Source organism: Elephantulus edwardii, unplaced genomic scaffold, assembly GCF_000299155.1.
Source record: "Elephantulus edwardii isolate Elephantulus edwardi_28Jun2011 unplaced genomic scaffold, EleEdw1.0 scaffold00003, whole genome shotgun sequence".
Lineage (NCBI taxonomy): Eukaryota > Metazoa > Chordata > Mammalia > Macroscelidea > Macroscelididae > Elephantulus > Elephantulus edwardii.
Genome location: NW_006399753.1, coordinates 35,844,646 through 35,864,806, shown reverse-complemented (window position 1 = coordinate 35,864,806; position 20,161 = coordinate 35,844,646). Strand labels below are relative to the sequence as shown.

General features: G+C 41.5%; 1 protein-coding gene across 1 annotated transcript in view; it reads right to left on the bottom strand.

Annotated features, from left to right (window-relative positions):
- KIAA1211L (KIAA1211-like ortholog) overlaps positions 1-20,161 on the bottom strand; it is a 77,386-nt gene that overhangs the window by 40,437 nt on the left and 16,788 nt on the right. The window contains exons 5-6 of the mRNA XM_006879488.1: positions 13,033-13,245; positions 187-1,834 (exon numbers count right to left, since the gene is read on the bottom strand). Coding sequence (XP_006879550.1) covers positions 187-1,834; positions 13,033-13,245 — 1,861 coding nt within the window. The remainder of the gene's footprint in view (positions 1-186; positions 1,835-13,032; positions 13,246-20,161) is intronic.

Below are 20,161 nucleotides of genomic sequence, written 5' to 3'. Positions count from 1 at the left end.
AAAGAAGAAGACCGGATGACCTCTGCTGTAGAGGTCTGTAATACACAGGGCTGCCAGCAGTCAGAACTGACTGGGTGGCAATGAGTTTCAACAAGATCTTCCACCTAACTTTGATTTCCTCATTGTGTTGTCCCATCCCAAACTCCCCTGGAAAACTGGTCATGGCACAAGGCAAGGAGGTCTTACCGGCTGTTCTGTGTGGTGACTTTTTCTCCACAGTCCTACTGTCCTTCTTGGAATTCTGCAGCGTGAGGATTTTCTCCAGTTCTCCTGAACTTCCAGGTGAGAGTGTGGGTGGGTGTGGGAGGGTGAGTGTATGCAGAAGAGGCTTCCTGGGCAGTGGGGGCTTGGAGCTAAGCTGCTCTGATGACTGAGCCTTTACTTTCCCTTGGTCATGCAGTGGCCGGGCTCCTCGAGGACTAGGAGCCATCCCAGTTTGACATTTTTCATCTTTGGAGAGCAAAGTCAGTCCTCCTTTTTCTAACTGGATTTCAGCACTGTATCTTTTGATTCCTTTCAGCTCTGAAGAAGAACTATCTCTGTATTTGAAGGAGAGAGAGGTGGAGCGGAGCTTGATTGGAAAGGCGTTTCGGTCCTCACAAGTAGCTACCTCCTGAGAGTCTGGGCAGGGGTCTTTTGGGGATGGTGTGACTTCCACATCCTGTGGACAACTGTCTAGCAAGACCTGGTTGGCCACTTGGTCTCCGGAGTCCTGAGATTCACATTCCACCAGGGAGGGTGGCCTTGGAGCGTCTAGTTGCACAGTCTGTGGTTCAGGAAGCACCTGGAGGTCATCTAGTGCTGCCTCACTCCTCCAGACCAGGTTGCTCTTCAGAAGGGGTAGCCGGACACTTGAGGGGGCCCTGGGACTGGGTTGTTCTAGCAAACGGATGCCGCCTACGGGTGGTTTCACCCTGCATGAGGACACAGAGAACTTCTTCACACTTGCCAGCTCACCGCCTCCTCTCTCTGTTTTCCATTCTGGAGTTGTCCTCACCTGAGCTTCCGGGAGTGACTCTGAATAGTCAGCCTTAGGGAGCTCAGGGGGAATGGCCTCTTTGTCTAGGCAACAAGGAGTGGACTGGCTTGGAAGTGACTCAGAGGTCGGAAGTATGGGGGACATGCTCAGGCTCACGTTCAATGACAGGGCCTTGTGTTTCAAGCAACTCTTGCGGGTCTGTGGACTTGGGGTAGGGGCCATGGCAGAGTCTTTTCCTGCTCTCTCAGGACTGAGAGTGTCCAAGGCCAGTTCCACTTCCTTCCAGACACTGTTCTCTGGTCCACTTGGACTAGAGGACATCTTCACAGGAGTGGTGATGATATTTTCAGGAGGTATGGTGTCTTCCTCCGGGATGGAGACAAATAACTCACTATCACTGTCACCAGAAGCACAAACCACCTTATCACTGCTGTCTACAGCCAGGGAGCACACATCTGAGACAGACAGTTCCTCCCTCTGGTTTGCACTGTCTGGAGCAGGCTGAGGAGACTCTTCTGGTGGAGACAGGAATTCCAAGCATAGAGTTGGGCCTGCCTCAGGCTCAGTGACCTCTGGGGCAGCCAAGTGACCTGAAGGGTCCTCCCCAGGTAAGCCTGACTCTTCTGTGCTGGCACTGAGTGCAGGAGAGTGCTGAAGACGTGCTCGTCTTGTACGGGGTCCCCTGGGTTGCAGCATGATGACTGAATCTCTCAGTTCAGAGCCCCTGTCCAGCCCCAAATCCTGCTGCCCAGCACTGGAGCTCTCTTCTGTGCTGACTTTGAGCAATGGTTTCTCATCATATTCTTCCTCCTCTAGGGTACATGTCAGATCGCCCAGGGACTCAGACTGTGCTCGCTATGAGAAAGCAAAAGGACAAAAGATATCAATGTCAGATTTTTCTGCAAGGTATTTAATGAAAACAGCATCTCTGTAAGGCTGGAACTTAAGTAGACATTCACACACAGTTGGTTTTTCTCAATCCTTCCTTAACTGGTTTATTTGAAACTCTTTTTTTTTACAGCATTGTTAACTGCTTTTTTATTATTGTGATTTTAATGAAAGTATAGAAAAGTTGGATTTTCATTCATTCATTGTTGCACAATTTCCTCTCTCTACCCGCCACCCTTCCCCAAGTCCACTTTGCAGGGCACCTCTTATTCTTGACTCTTGTCATACAAGTAATGCATAACATATATTATTTTTAAACAGTTCTTTCCTTCATCTATATTTGAAACTCTTGATTACAAGTTTATTTTCTGGCCCAACGGTGGCAACTAAGCAACCTTAAAATAAATGCTGTCTATGGCTAACATGGAGTCTCTGAGTGCTGTAAATGGTTAAGTGCCCAACTATGCTAACCAAATGTCCACACAGAAGTGCCACTCGGAAAGGTGATAAGCATCTATAAGGTCATAGCTTTCAAAGTTCTAAGAAGCACAGTGCACTCAAGAGGGCTACATGTGAGGGTCTCATGAGTCAGAGGTAACTTAAAAGCAACTTACTCTCTGCCTTTTTAGAGCTGCTGGGATGTTAAATCACAAAAGCAGTGGGTGCTGCTATGTAAAGCAGAATGAAACCCCAGCATCAACCCAATGTCGGCCACGCTTTGGGCTGCACATTTGTTACAGCCTTGATTCATCTAATGAGGAAGGGATTAGATCATCTTTCTTTGACATTTGAAGAAACAGGAGAGTAAAGAGATCAATAGCATAATCAAGGCTGATCTAAAAGCCAACGTGCTTTCTTCAGCCCTGTGCAGTGCTCTTTCTCCACATCACCCATCTCCCCAGGGCTACATTCTGCAAAGCAAACCCACACTGATTTCCTAAAAGATGATTATTATTGTGTTACACTTCTCAAACATACCAGTGGTAAACAAAACATTCAGCAAGATTTAAAGTCTTCTACTATATGATCTCAGCCTGATTTTTTCTCTCTCTACTCAAGTCAAGCTAAGTCCCCACAATGGTGCATATCAGCTTTCTGACTCTGAGAGACACCTCCTCTCTCTATCCCCACCTTCTGGGATGTTTTGCCAGTGACTCTCAAGGATTGTTCTATGTTCTACCTCCTATAGGAACCTGTTTATTGGGGCTTATTACTTACCCTTTTATGGCCTTCTGAAGCCCTTACTTGTACTATAATCATACCAAGTGGAGTTTTTATTTTTGAAGGTTTCTGGAATTTAGAAATCCAATCTCCTCATTTTCTACATATACAAGATCACAAAATCATCATTCCACTTTCAGGAGGGAAATGAGCTCAAAGTAACCACAGATCATCCAAAAAGCAAACTATGAGAATGACTGGAAGGTTAAGTAACCACCACTACCCCCACTCCCACTCCCCACCCCTCAAACAATGACAATGTAAAAACAACAAACAGATACTTATAAGGAAATCCCATTAGCTATCATGCACACAACAGAAAACGTTTAAAAAAACTACAATTATGACTCCACCACAAAGTCTCAGAAGCAAAAGACAACATCAAGCTCCACCAACAAAACAAGATGTCACCAATAAAGGTGATCAAGAAAGAGATCTTCAACACAGAGTAAAGAGATCTTCCAGAGAAAGGAAGGCTGAGATTATCTGAAATGCAATTCAGAAGAATGGTGGTCAAATGTTCTCACAGTATAAAAGAAAAATATGAAGAACTGAAAGAATTCATAAGCAAAAATCAAGAACTTTAAAAATCAATACAAAACAAAACAGAAAAAACCAACAGAATATTAGCAGTCACAGAAAAACAGTAAATTGAAATCCAGAGTAATAAGACAGACATTTCAGAAGTTATGAACATATTGGAAAGACAAAACAGCAGAACTAAAGAACTAGAACCCAGAATTAGTGAAACAGACAACAAAGTCATCAGCATTAATCTGTTAGAAGGATAAGTAGAAACAAGAGAAATAAAAATGAAGAAAACAAAAGAATTATGTGGTATATCATTAAGAAAAACAACCTGCTTGTGATCAGAATTTAGAATAGTAAGAAGGAGGCGAAAAAGCATAAAGAAAATGATAAAAGATTTACTAAAAGAAAACCTGCAAGGCATCACGAAAAAGGAGAAAATAGACATTAAAGAAGCCAAATGAACACCAAAGAGAGCAGACATCAAAAGAAAAACACTAAGACATATAATAATAAAATTCACTAAAACCAAATATAAGGCTAGAATACCGAAAGTAGCTTGGAAAAATAAAGTGTTATCTGCAAAGGGGAACCAATAAGACAAAACAAAGCATAAGTGGCAGTATTAATTATCTGGTAAAATAGACTTCAAGGTAAAAATCATCAGAAATAAAGAACTTGAACAGGTCATTAAAAACTCCCTACTAAAAAGGTCCACCCCAGGTGGTATCAGTGGTAAATCTTACCAAACATTCAGAGAAAAATTATCACCAATTATGGTGAAACTATTTCAGAACAAACAAGAAGATAGAACACTCTTAGAATCAGAGTCATTCTACAAAGCAAGCATAACCCCAATACCAAAACTAGGGAAAGATGTCACTGAAAAAGAAAACCAGAACAGCAACCACATGATCATGTTAATTGATGCAGAAAAGGCATTCAACAAAATTCAATACCGCTTCTTGATTAAGATGCTGAGCAAAATAGACTAAAGGGGAATTTTCTCTACATAACTAAAAACATATATACAAAATCAATAGTCAATATCACCCTCAATGGAAAGAGATAAAAGTTCTTCCCCTGGCCAACAGGGATTAGACAAGGATGCCCTCTTGAAAACTCTTGCTAAAGCAACAAAACAAACAGAAAAGTAAGATTCAAACTGGTGACTGTGAAGTTCCCTCTGACATACTTTGGGCATGCTGCCAGAAGGGACCAGTTCTTGGAGAAGGACATCATACTTGGAAGGGTAGAGGAACAGTTGAAGAAAGGAAGACCCTGGAGGAAATGGACTGACACAGTAATTAGGGCAATGTAGTTCAGTGTTTTGGAGACAGTAAGATTAACTCAGGATAGGACAGGGTCTAGAGCTATTGCACATAGGGTTGCTATGTGTCAGAGGTGATTTGACAGCACATAACAATAACAACATATAAAGATAATAGTATACACAGAAATCCCCAAAGACTCAGCAAGTGGCAAGATACAATATCAGTATTCAAACAATTACAGTGGTAAAGAACACTGGAAAAGAAGAGAAACCAATAAAATTTACAATAGCCACCCATAAAATGAAATAAGAACAAATCTAATAATAGATTCAAATGACCTATACAAAGAAAACTATAAAATACTACTATAAGAAAAAGAGACCTCGATAAATGGAAGAATATACTAGACCTAGATAAATGGAAGAATATACTATTTTGAAAAATAGGAAGATTAAATATTTTTAAAATGACAATCCTATCAAAAACCATTGACAGGTTTAAGAAACTCAATTCAGACTTCAACCTCATTCTTCAAGGATCTGGAAAACTCCATTTCCAGCTTCATTTGGAAAGGAAAGATCCCAAATAAGCAAAGCTCTTCTAAAGAAGAAAAGCAATGAAAGAGGTATCACACTTCTGATCTCAAACCCTTACTACATAGCTGTAGTAATAAAAACAGTGTTGTGCTGTTACAGAAATAGACACATAGACCAATGGAATAGAACCAAGAACCCAGTATCAATCCATCCATCTATGGTTAAGTCATATTTTATAAGGAAATTAAATCCATTAAATGAGAAAATGAAAGTCTAATAAATAGTGCTGGGAAAACTTGATATCTAGCTGTAGAAAACTAAAACAAGATCAACATCTTACACTATATACAAAAACTCAAGGTGGATCAAGAACTTAGGGGTAAAATAAAAAACTATAAAAATCTTTGGAAAGAAAAAAAATGGGAATAAAATTAGGAGCCCTAATCTATGGTATAAATAAGCTTTCTATTTCAGCCAAAAATGCAAAAACAGGAGAGGATAAAATGGGTCAATGGGACCTTCTAAAAATGAAATACTTATGTGCATCAAAATTTTTTCCAAAAGGGTAAAAAGAGAGTCTTCAGACTTAGAAAAAATATTTGGCAATCACACTCCTATCTATAATGTCAGTCTAGAGACTAAGGCGTGTCTGATCCAGGCCATGGTCTTTGCAATTACTTGCTATTGCATCAGAGAGCGGGACAATGACTAAGAAAGACAGAAGAATTGATGCCTTTTGAGTTGTGGTGCTGGAGAAGAGTCTTGAACCACCAAGAAAACAAGTAAGTCTGTCTTGGAGAGGGTGAAACCAAGTTTCTCCTTGGAGACTAAGATTTTGAAGCTCCATCTCACATACTTTGGGCAGCTGTGGCCAGAAGGAACCAGTCCTTGGAGAAGGACATCATGCTTGAAAGGATGGAAGAATAGTACAGGAGAGGAAGACCCTGGATGAGATGGATTGCTACAGTGACTGGGGTAATGAGCATAGGTGTATTGGGGTCAGTGAGACTGGCTCAGAAGAGAACAGGGTTCAGAGATGCTGTACATAGGGTTGCTATGAGTCACAGAGTATTCAGCAGAATATCACAACAACATCTAGAATTTATAAAGAGATAAAGTATCTCAACAAGAAAACAATACACAACCCAATTACAAAACAGGCAAATGGTACTGAAAGATTCTTCATCAAAGAAGACATTCGGATGGACTGTAAACACATGAAGAAATGTTTGAGATCATTAGCTACTGGAAAGATGCCAATCAAAACAAAGAAATATTATCACAATAACAACAGCAAAATTCAACAGGATAGCAAATATCAAATTCTAGTGAGAATGCAGAGGATGGGACCTCTTAGGCATCAGCTGATGGAAATTAACAATGGTATAACGATTAAGGAGGGAAGTTTGGCATTTACTCAGAGCTGAAAACAGTAGTACTATTTTATCCAGCTATTCCACTACAAGGAATATACCCTAAAAAAAGTGTTGTGACACAAAGAGATGTATGCACGCCTATGCTTACTGCAACACTGCTGACAATAGCAAAGAGATGGAAATAGCCCAAGTGCCACTCAGCAAATGGACAGAGAAACTGTAATACATTCATTCACATAAGGGAGTAGTAGATTACATAACACTTGAATACTCCTGAAACTCAACAGAGCATGGTTAAGTCTAGAGGACATCTAGTCACAAAAGGACAAAACTGTTTAAGAACCCTGTTATTTAAAAAAAGGCAAACTAGAACAAATAAAAACAAAACAAAAATCCCTAGAGCTTAACTGATGGAGAGATTCAATCTATTATCATTACAAGGCCAGTGGGGGCAGTAGTAGGAAATGAATGGACAGACAATGAACAGTACGTTGGAATAAGTGAAGGGAAAGACGATGTGAAATGAATGGACAAGCAGACATTGTACGTGTTATAATTAACTATGTGAAACCGGATATGCATGGATGATTAAAAAAAAAAGCTAAGAAAAAGTTTACACACAGACATAATTGTGGGGGACTGACAGGGATAAAAGTGGAGGGAGAGGAGAACAGAGATTAACAGATGGCAGGGTAAGGCGAAGAGAAAAGAAAGGTACAGTGAAGATTTGGTGAAACATTGTAAAAAATGGCACTGATCAATTATAATTAGTGTTATAAAACCAAATGTGTACGCATGATTAGATGAAAACTGGCAGTAATAATATTAAAAGGCTCGTAACATTACATCTCAGGAATCACCTGTTTGCTGCCCAGTACATCTCTCACCTTCCCTTCTAACAGTGGGAAGTGACTCGGGATTGTATGCGCATGGCATTTTGTCTGTTTTGTTTTTCTACTTTTTTTAAATGAGTATCTACTTGCTAAGAGAAAATAAAATGACTGGGATGTTTGTGATATTACCTGTGGTAAGCTGTCAACATCAACATGCTCAGTGCTATTAATTTGGATTTGAAAAGGGGAAGATGTGTAGATAAGTTTAGATAAGTTGCAGAAGTGCAGGGTTTTGTTGCTTTTGTTTTTTTTTTCAGATTACCCACAACATTGTCCTTTTGCTACAAAGAGGATGCCGTTGGTGTTGAAACCTCTTTAGGATGTGTCATGTTTGACAGTGAGCAACCTTGAAACTTAGATGGCATGGGTAGGAAGTTGAGGAGTAGAGTCAGCTTGGATACCTCACAACTTGAGCCACTGGAGCTATGAGGAATTAAAACAGGCACCCAGCAGGACCTAATAAAGACCAACCCTTCTATAGGTGGACACAGAAGCAGACAGGAAGACCTGAGAGGAACAAAGCCACTATGGACTCAGCTCAGGCTCTGTGGACGTGTATGACAAGAAAGTGCTCCAAAGTTGCTGCACCATGTAGGTCTGTTATACTCACTCCATGTCTCCCCTGCCACATCTGCTGGGTCCTCAGAGCAGCTTCATATTCTAGGACCCTCTTGAATTAGCAGAAATGGGGATGGTGAACAATGTCCAGTGGTGATTAATTTTATCCACTTCCTAAACAACATGCCTCTGGAAATCCTATGAACTTTGATAAATGACGATAGTTATAGAAAGGCTTCAGGTCTTTTGTTCATAGGGTCGTTATGAGTCATGCTCGACTGATGGCAATCAACAACAATAATAATGCTGGATGAAACACAATGTGAATGAAGAACAGGGAGAAACACAATGTATATCAACTTTGTAAGCAAACCAATTAAAAAAATAATGTAAAATAAAAAAAGGCTCAGTGTCTACTGAGAATGAGTTGCTATCCTGGCTGCCTGATCATGTGGCTCTTCTCACCAGACAGCAAATTCCATTTAATTTCTGGACAGAAGACACTGCTCATGTGCTGGGCTGAGTGGCAACTTCAGTCTTAGTCTGAGACTTAAAGTCTTGTGTTTGGGGGGGCTCTGTCAGCTACTTATCTAATCCTTGTGCCCCTAACCAAATGGACTTAGTAACACCACCTGCTCCTGGCAACACCTAGGATTGGAATGAGGAACAACTGGTATGGTGCTCCCTGTGTGGGTTGGACAACACTAGGTGCTATTAGTGTAAACATTTATGGGCATTCCACTTCTACTGCCTATGGAACCCCACACAAAGCAGTAAAAGAGTAGCGCTGTAAACGTCAACCAAGGTTTTTCTCTCCCAATCTCTGCTTGGGGATGGAGGGAGATTGATTCAGCCAAGTGTATTCTTAAAGCTAATGAGAAGAGAGCTAGAAAACCCCTGATTATCTTAAGGACAGTTTTTCTGTCCAGTTGGAGATAGGAAGTTTGGGCAGCAGTCTCTGAGGTGTACCTGAGTCTCTGAATGGATGGGTGATGAAGAAAGAAACCTCAGATATTTCGAGGGTCAGTAAAGCAAGAGAAGCATAGGATCTATGCTTCACTAAAATCCCAAGGGGCAATAAACTTCTTAGGAAGTCCCCACAGGCAGGAAGGAAGCAGGGAGGGTTACAAGGTAGCTCTCTCTCTACCATGAAAACAATCTGGGCCTTCAAGAGGTACCAGGGAACCAGAAAGGGGCTCAGAGTTAGGAGAAGGGACCTCACAGCCAAAAGGTGAATCTGAGTGCTTTAGGACAGAGGCCACTAACCTCAGACCCAACAGTGAATGTGCTGGAGCATGGAAGGACACTTGTTATCACTGACCAGATACCTCTGAGGCAGGTTCCATTCCTGGCAAATACCTCTCCTAAACAGGCATGACTCATCTATTATTAGAAGTAAGTGCTTTGCTATGATACTGGACAGGTTTTTCAATAGAATTTCCAGATTAAGACAGATTAGGAGAAAAGGCCTGGTGGTCTATTTGCAAATATCTGCGAGTGAGACCTGTACAGAACACAGTAATCTGAGCATTGGGACGGTACAATATTTTGTTTTATTGTGCATGGGGTCTTCTTGAGTTTTGGGGCAACTCAAGATTAGCTATAAACCACAACATCCCTACAGAAAAGAGAAGAGGAAGAAGGTGAAGAAAGATATGGAATTGACAGGTTTGGATCAAGCAGCATTTGTATTTACCCAGACTCAATGAGATTTTCCCTTGTTCTAGAAAATGCTAAGAATTAAGTCAAATTCAAAAATAAATGAAAAGATACAATTTGACAAAGGTAGACACAACACAGAAGAAAGCCGAAACACTAAGATGCACCCAGGAAAAAGACCTTTTGATAACTGCTATGAGAAGAACGCAACCAATGTCACTCAAACATTTGTGTAGAAACTCTTGAATAAAACCCTAACATGCTGTATAAACGACCACTGGAGACATTCTGAAAAATGTTATAAAAAAGCCCCCCAAAACCAAAATACCAACCCCCCCAAACAGTAACAAAAACAATCCAAACAAACAAAGAAGAGAGTCACAGACAGAGGGGAAAATTGCTTTTCCATCTGGAATTGGTGCTGGGATTCCTTTTGCTATCACTTCTCGACCAAACGGTATCTGATTACATACTCTTGTTTGGGCTAAGGACAAACCAGGCACCTGATGACCAGGAGTGAGCCTCCTCCACCTTGGCACTCTGGGCCAGTTTCCAAACTAGGGCCTAGGGATGTCATGATTACTGGGCCATGTGATGCCCCATGTACTCAGCTATTCCCTGTAAATGCTCTCAAGGCACAAGTATACGCACACTTTGGACCAGGGTATACAGCATGAAAGCCTGCCCCCCTCCAAGCTCAGCACTCCTGATGCATGCTCATATACCTAAAGGAAAACTCATTCCTAAAATGCTGAACTGCCTCTCCCCACTGGCTCCAGCTGAAGTACATAGCTTGTGATGAGTACTCCTTCCACATCCCATAACCATGGCAAGAGACAACAGAAACTGCTTGTCTTACAGGTAAGAATTACTTTTTCCAAATTATTCTGCTTTGAAGAACTAAGCTGAATATTTCAGCAGATAGAAGTTGCCTTGGAGCAGTGTCATCCAAAAAAACTTTCTGCACTGGCCGCATGTGACTAATAAGCACATGAAATGTGGCTGGACGGAAGCTCTAGAGTCTTTCATTTTAATTAAGTTAAATATTGTACTCATTTAAGTTGGTGGTTAGTGGCTACTATAGAGAACAGCTCATAAAAAAGCATTGGAAATAAGTAATAACTTTAAAGTAAATTTAAAATAACTCTAAAGTAGTAACTTCTTTTATCTCCCATCTATTAGCTCAGGGACACTGTACTGTTTCCTTGACCTGAAATGCTTTTCCCTTCACTCATGCTTAGCTGTGCCTTCTCCCCAGGGAACTCCCCTTCCCACTTCACTAAATCAAGGTTTCTCCAACAGCACACTGACTTTTCCCTGCAGGTCCCTCCAGGGTATCGGCACATTTGTACGTGACTATTAGTCTCCCTTGCTTGACTGCACACATTTTAAGGGCAGATCTATGTAAGTCTGCTTTGTTCATCACTGAGTCTCCAAGGTCTGGTGGGATAAATTTCTGCTGAGTGTACAAAGGAAAGCAGGAACTGAGGAAAAGAGAAAAAAGACATTAGTTTGTAATGTCTCTTTCAGTACTGCCACTCTCTGTGGCCATCCTTCAAGGGAAAGGTCCTGGGGAGCCCAACAGAAGGGAACCAACCTATGTGAATCTCTAACCAAGTGGTATCATGAAGCCAAAGTATTCTACAAGCAAGTCTTTCTCCAAAACAACATCCATTCTAGTGTTTAATGTCTCCATTCATTCATTCAACAAATGTTTATTGACTGCTGATTCTGTGACAAGCATTGCTCTAGAAGCTAGTGGTACAGTGTGACAAGGTCTCACTGGCCATCAGCACATGACACATACATGTATAAAGATTTCTGAGTGTAAGAAGGAGTGCAGTGAAGATACTGGGCAGAGAGATATGAAGTGAGGGGCTTTTTTCACTAGGATGGTCAGGATAAGCCTTTCTGGGGAGAGGGTTTCTGAGCTGAGTGAGACCTGAAGGCTGAGAAGATGCCAGTCAGGAAGAGAGTGGGTAGAGGAAATAGCAAGCGCCAAGGCTGGAGGCAGCTTGGAAAGCTCAAGAAACAGAAAGAGGCCTATGTTAGAAAAGAAACTCAGAGTGATGGCAGTGCTGGTGAGGAATGGGCTTTATATCAAGTCCAGCTGGAAGGCTGCAGGCACTCAGGCACATGTTGTTGCTGTGGCTGTTAGGTGCTTGTAAGTACAGCTCATAGCAACCCTATGAACAGCTGAACCTTGCCCTATCCTGTGTCTTCCTCATCATCTCTGACACACTACAGCCCACTGCTGAAACCACTGTCAATCCACCTTGTTGGGCATATTCTTCTTCTTTGCTGATCCTCCATCTTCCCAAGCACATATTCTTGTTGTTAAGTGCATCGAGTTGAGCACAACTCACAGCAACCCTATGAACAAAAGACCTAAACCCTGTTCTAGAACTATCTTTGTGTCTCTAAATTCATAGGAGTTTCCAGAGGCATGTTGTTTAGGAAGTGGATGCCACTCCTGGTTCCAAAACTGTCTTGATCTGGGAGCTCCACCGAACACCATGGCTAACCATTATGGCATCTGACACACCAGAGGTACAGTGTTCAGCATCACAGCAACCCCAAGTTATTTCAATACAGCAAAATACCACTAAGAAGAATGTTTGTATCAAATATAATTACCAGGCTCTCAGGCCTGCAGCCCTCAGGCCCAACAAATTTTTACATACAAAGGCCCACCTGCCAGATCCTGACTGTAAACAAGAGGCTTCCAGCTCACAGCTCTTGATTAGCTAAATCCAGCAAATCCAAATCAGCACACGTGGGCTTGTGAACAAAATAAAAAAACAACCGAACAGTCCACATTGGACTCTCAACCTAAACAAGAGAATCCACATTCCAGTATTCAACTGCTTGACACATGAGCCTCCAAATTCAAAGTACAGTCTTAATCAGTGTTAAACAAATGAGCAACTGCAGTGTGCAGGAAGAGGACTAACAAATTTGATTGCTGTTGCTAACAATGAGCAAAGCCAGCCATGTGCCCTGCACTGTGGTTCCATCCACCATGGGCATGTGGCCAGATGGTGTGTGACCCAGCTGAGAGGGCAGTGGGACTGCCAGGCCTGTCACCCTGCCCCTGGGGTTAGCAAGAAGGCCAATTACCGAAGACAGTCGCCTCATCTTACTCGACCGCTGGTTCCGTGGCTTAACCAGGAGTTTGTGCTTGGCTGCAGAGTTGTCCAGGCATGAGGAGGATTCTGGGGGGTAACTGAAATCAGCCACTGGTGCAATGCTGCTGTCTGAAGTCCGGAGGGATACAGCGGTGTCACTTGCATGGTCTGGAGATGATGGCCGGGATAAAGAAACTAAGGAGACCTTCACAAGAAAAAGAGAAAAATGTATCAAGCATTAACTTTACATGTATACAACCAGAACATCAGCTTTCCCCTTGCTGTACCTAATCTTTCACATTATCCCTGGGCTTCACTTAAAGGATAAAAGTTCTCCTTTGACTGTCTACAGGAATGGTGTTGTGATGCTCTTTTAGCAACATCTATGGTTGGGAGTTTAAGATATTAGGCCATGCATTAATCAGTATTCTTCAGAGTGAGAGAAAAAGAGTGTGTGTGGGTATGTGTGTGCATATGTATGGCATCGTGGTATCCTTGAGTGGTACATATGGCTGAGCATTTAAAATGGTAATGGAAAGGTTCTAATTTCTGGCCCACCCAAACAAGAAAGGCCTGGAGACCTATTTCTGAAAAGTCAGCCACTGAAAATCCTAAACAGCTATTTCACTCAGACATACAGAGGGTTTCCATGAGTCAGAACTGAGTCAGCCGCAAAAGGCGTACGTTTATGCATGCTTATATATAATTAAAATATGGTTGTCAGGAACTCAAGGTGACTAAACAAAAGATATGGAACAGGGAGAGAATTTCAGAAAAGCATTTACCTCTGCTTCACTGACTATGCAAAGGTATTTGACTGTGTGGAGCATAAGAACTTCCGGATAACCCTGGGAAGAACAGCAATTCCAGACCACTTCATTTTGTTCATGAGGAACCTCATGAGGCAGTCATGTGAACATGAAATAGGGCTTACTATATGGTTTAAAATCAAGAAAAGTGTGGGTCAGGGTTGTATCGTTTAACCAAACATTTTCAATTTGTATGCTAAGCAAGTAATCTGAGAAGCTGGAATACATGAAGAACAACATGAATCAGGATGGGAGGAAGATTCAATGATTTGTGCTGGCAGGTGGCACACTCTTTCTTGTGACACTGAAGATGATTTGAAGCACTTACAGATGAAGACCAAAGACTATAACATTTAGTATAGACTACACATCAACATAAAGAAATAAAAAATCTTTATATTGGATCAATAAGCAGCAGCATCATTAATGGAGCAAATATTGTATTAAGGCTTTACTTTTATGCTGGTCCACAATCAACACCTAAGAATGCAGCAACCAAGAAGTCAAAGGACATATTTCCTGGGCAAATCTGTTGCAAGGACTTCTTTGAAGTGCTGAAGAGCCAGGGTGTTCCTGTGCAGAATAAAGTGTACCTGACTCAAGCCATGGCACTTTTAGTTGTCTCTTTTGCAGGAGAAACATGGACGACAGTAAGTAAGACTGAAGAACTGATGCTTTTGAATCATGATATTAGTGAAAAATACTGAATATACTATGGGTTGCCAAAAGAACAAAAATATCTCCCCTGGAAGAAGCATAGACAGAGTAACCTGCAGAAATGAGGATGGTCAGATTTCACCTCATCTACTTTGGATATCAAAAGGAGCCAGTTCTAGAAAAGACCATTTTGCTTGCAAAAATAGGTCATCAAAAAAAAAAAAAGGAAGACCTTCACTGAGATGCACTGACACGGTAGGTGGCTTCAACAAAGGACTCAAGCATAACGATTGTGAAGGTGGCACAGAACCAGGTAACATGAAATACTAGTATTTCGTCCTGTTGCCCAGAGAGCCACTACAGATTAGAAATGATCTTATGTCACCTAACAACAACAACAACAACAAATATGGATGAATAGATACATGCCGTTGTATAGATTAGCAAGTTCAAGCTTCATCGTGTAGGGTGGCCAGCTGGAAACTCAGAGTCTCAATCATACTCAGTCTTAATGTCTTCAACGGATTGTATAATACCCACTACATTTCTGAGTGTAATCTGCTTTTTTTTTTAACATCAACTTACTGTAATACCAATCACATCTATAAAATATCCTCACAGCAACATATAGTGTTTGATCAAACCACTGAGCCGCAACACTCAACTAAGCTGATGGAAGAAACCCATCTTTAGAGCCCAACCCCTGAAAATCTATCATACATTTCCCATAACGAGCACAACTACCATAGGATGGTTTCTTCACCCTTCCTGTAGTGGCAAACACACCTTATTTTTAAAAATATTAGCTGCTTTCTCTGATGAAAGTGAGCAGTCTGATTTCTCCAAGGACAGAGTCATGTTTGACCTCATCTCTGGGTGGCCCACAGATGTGATTTTAGAAGGTGGGGCACAGAAAGTGCCAAGCTCATTACCGAGCATTGCATTACTCTAGTTTCAGCTGTTTATCCTTGAAGGCTTCTGTTTCTGTGCAAATTCTCTCAGAGGAAGGAAATCTTACTTTAAGTTACCATCTGTTAAGTTATATGACTAGTGTCTTGCTCAGTGAAGGTCTCTGGGTGGCACAAATGGGCTGTGCTCATCTACTAATGAAAGAGTTGGCAGTTTGAACTCATCGAGTGGCTCGGTGGAGGGAAAGCTTTAAAATTTACTTGTCAAAAGTCAGTCGTTGAAAACCCTGTGGAGCACAGCTCTGCTCTGACACATGTTGGGGCTGCCATAACCAGAATCAACTTGACATCAACTAGGGTCTTGTGCTCTGGTTTGGAGACTCACATGGAGCAGATGCTTAGTCATCTTCATGAACCTACAGCGGAAGGCAGAAGGATGGCACTACTCTAGAGAGAGGCTCTGATATCAAGACTGGTGCCTACATAGACCTATGGAATAGAATGAAGAACCCAGAAACTAATAACCCAGAAACTAATCCATCTACCTCTGGTCAACTGATATTTGACAAGGAAACAAAACCTATAGAATGAGGAAAAGACAAGCTCTTCAACAAACAGTGCTGCCAAAACTGGACATTCACCTGCAGAAAGCTGAAGCAGGATGTCACCATCCACAAAAATCAACTCAAGGTAGAGCTGAGACCTAGGGGTAAAGCTTAAAACCATAAAGCTCGTAAGAGACAAAGTAGAATCAAACTCATAAGGCCTAGCTTATGGTATAAAAAGGCTGACAAATACAACCAGAAATACACAACCAGGAGACAATAACATTGATGCATGGGACCTTCTAAACATCAAATTTCTGTATGCATCAAAAGCATTTTTCAACAGAGTGAAAAGAAAACCTATTGACTGGGGGAAAAACATTTGGCAATAAAACAATTTTTCTATGTTGTGAATCTCTCAACATGAAATGGCAAGAGGATAATGTAAGGAGAGGAAGCTCCGGAGGCCTAGAGGTATGTAACAGTGCTGCAATCCTGAAGGCACACAGTTTGAAGCCACCAGTTGTTCTGCAGTAGAAAGATGCGCACCGTCTGCTCCTGTGTGATTAACTGCCTCTGAAAACCCACTGGAGGGTAAGTTGAAGGATGCTTCTGACTCAGTTGTACACAACAACAACACTCTAAGGAGAGAAATGGAAACTAAGTAATAGAAGAAAATAATCACTGCAAATATATAAAGTGTTGCAAAAGAAATAAAGAATGCCTGCATGGACTCATAACTAGATCTAAAAATGTTCTCTGAAGTCCAAAGTATGCTGCTGTCCAATCATCAAGTCAGACCAACTCACAGCTGACCCTCCAGTGGGTTTTTAGAGGCAGTAGAGGACCTGGGAGGAGAGGCCCCACCTTCCTCCCACACAGCAGCTAGTGGATAGCTTAAATTAATTAGTAAAGAATATTTGTTTTGAAAATAGCAACTTGTAATGTTGCACAGGAAGTTTAGGGGGAAGTGACTGTATCTTGGCAAGAGAGGAACAATTCAGAAGAGGGTGAGAATGTTATACTTGAAAAACGTAAACAATGCCACAGAATTGTTAAAGTAGAAATTGTTAAATTGATGTGCATTTTGCTATATTTTAAATACTCATGAAATACATGCAAAGTAAGTTTAAGGATTAAAAAAATAAAGATTTGTGCTTGAATGGGAACCAACTCAGAGAGAGGAACTTATTTTCCATATCATCACTTTAAAACCCCTCACTGCTGTTTAGTCAGAACCCCTAGTGACCACCAGCAACTCTCTAGCGGAAGTTTTAGAGGCTTATAAATAGCACAGAGGAGATCACCCGTCTTTCTCCCACAGAGCAGCTGGTGGATTCGATCCACCAGAGAGATGCCACCTTTGGGCTGGCAGCACAACTCTTAACCATCTGATTATGCCATTAGAGTTCTCTTGCTAACATAAAGGTCCCTTATATTTTGTCTAATGGAAATAGGACGTTCATTCCTGTAAACTGTCAACTGAATGGAGACAATTATTTTCATCTTGTTTCACGTCTCAGGTACTTACAGGTATAAAGCCTGAAAAGCAGTTTTTAAATTGCAGGACTACTATTGACCATGAATGAATTTGTACATGTGGCTTCGACCTCCACTGTGGATGTTCAAAGGAGCTCTGGTGGTGCAGTGGTTAAGTATTTAGTTGCTGGCCAAAAGGTTGGCAGTTTGAACCTACCAGCTGCTCTCTGGGAGAAATATGTGGGAGAAAAATCTGCTTCCATGAAAATTACAGCCTTAGAGACCCTATGGAGGATTCTATCTGTTCTATCGGGTTACTCAGCCAGAAACTACTCAGTGGCAATGGTTTTGGTGGTAGCTAAGGATTCAGGAAGTATCGGGCAAGTGATACCTTTTCCTCAAGTTGTTGTTGTTGATTGTCGACAAGTTGAGCATGACACCTGAAGCCTTTCTATAACTATATTCATTTCTCAAAGTTCATAGAGTTTCCAGAGGCATGTTGTTTAAGAAGTGGATGCCAGTGACCAAAAAATTGTCTTTCAAAATCATACAGAATCCTAATTCTTGCCCTTAGGGGAATAAAGCAAAAGCACTTGGTTTGGAGTCAAGACTCTCTTTAATGAATGAGGTTAGAAATGATGCGTTGTTTTTCACACCTGTCCCAGCTAGACCTCATGTCTTTATGTTTATAAGTGTCTTTGCAAGGACACTTCTTTTTCTGTTGTTAGCAGTGATTGAAGAGAACAGGTAAGATGAGCTGCCTTGCAAATGCTGTGACCTCATGAGTGAGGAAACCCTGTTGTCTGTCGCAGCTCTGTTTCTTCAGCTGCCTGTCTGTAAGTTCAAATACTGAGAGCCTCAAAGGGTAGCCCCTGCTGCTGCCTCAGTGGGCTGCCCTGTGTTGGCTCTCTCTCTCCTCGAGAGCAGCGAGGCAGTGAAATCTGTCAGAAAAGCACACAGTCCTGAGCTCAGGCCCACCACAAACCCAACTTCCTGACACTCAGAGCAATGACCTCCGTCACATATGCAAAGTGCCTGTTGTAGTTGTGTTAGGATGGAACCTCTCTCGCCACAAACTCTCACTTCTCCCTCTCTGCTGTTATTCTGAGAGTTCTTGGGCCTTGGGAAGACTAAAAAGAGCCACAGTGGCATAGTGGTTATGGACTCAGCTGCCAAGTGAAAGGAAGGTGGGTCAGGCCTACTCAATGCTCTGTGAGCAGTAGCTGTGAAAGTCTGCTTCTGTAAAGAGCATGGGCTTGGAAACCCCATGACGTAGGTCTACTCATCCGACAGGGTCCTCAGGAGCTAGAATATTCTAAACGGTAATCAGAAAAGACCAGTATCTTCATGATGGAGAACGGTAATCAGAAAAGACCAGTATCTTCATGATGGAGAAGGATCATGAGTTTTCTTTGTTGAGTGAAGTAACTATAAGAAGGTTAGGTCTGTGAGAGGAGTACGGGAAGAATAAAAGGACAGGCAAACTGGCTAGCATTTCTGTCAGTGGGCTGGCAGCATTCAGGATATTTATATTTGCACCGTTTACTCCTAGTCACCCAATTTGCACAAAATCTAAATGTTTCTGGAAGGTTCTAGAAGCGTATTATTTAAGAATTTAAAATCTGGCCCTTTGCAGGGTGGAACGTAATTCAAAGAATAGTTTGGAATACTAAGACTTTTTCTGTGGTGATCCTGGGTGACAAGTGCTTTAAAGAGTATATTTTCAAAAGGAGGGGCCCCACCACTAGGTAGAACATGAGCCACAGACATGAATAGTGATGGCAGGACCGAGGAACAGAAGGATGCTGGGCTTTTCCTAGCCCTCTTGCTTTCATGAGAAGAGGGGGCACTGACCTTGACTCCATTTGATCCTCATCAAAGTTTTCTGAGGACACAGATCCTAAGAACTAACAGAACCTGCCCAAAGGCTCGATCTTGACTAGTGGGGCAAGTTTTCTCTATTTGCGGCCAAAGGGCATGATTTTTTTCTACTACATTTGCTTTCCTCATCACCAAGAGCAAAAGATGCTCCAGTTCATCATGATCCTGCTTAATGGAAGGACCTAGAACATGGTCAGTTACATGTAGATTTACTTTCAAAACAACCAAAGTGTCACTACGTACACTACTTCCCATGGTATTTAAACAGGGGCGGGGGAACCCAAGAGAAAATTCTGTGTAGTTCCTTTAAGTATATTTCATTAGGAAATACTAACATGGGAATATTATTAAATACTTGCCATCAAGATTTTTTTTTATCATAATCTTCAAACTTTTCTCTGGCAAGCACATGGGTATAAAACCCGGAAAAGATAAAACAGCTCACAACCTCAACCTGTGAGGATTAAAGGCACCCTCATATCAAATATTATGTTACATAAGTACAGTTTAAAGGGTGCATTGTTTCCTCATTGAAAATGGCCAACTGTGCACAAAAATAACTTTTCTAATATGAAATATAATCATGTCCTTCAAAACCATGATAATGATTACTCTTTTTAAAAAAATCTTAAAGGCTCAATTGTTAGTATCCTATGAAGTTAGTTGCTTGGTTACAACAATTGATACAATCCGAGGACACTTTAAATAAAGCATCCTCCTTTCTCTAGCAGATGCACTGGCCCAGTGTAATGCTATGACACATAGGTTTTCCTTTGCAGACACTCTCTGTGAATGATGTCACACTGCCCAGTGTGGGCCTTAAACCTATAAGACTGAACAGA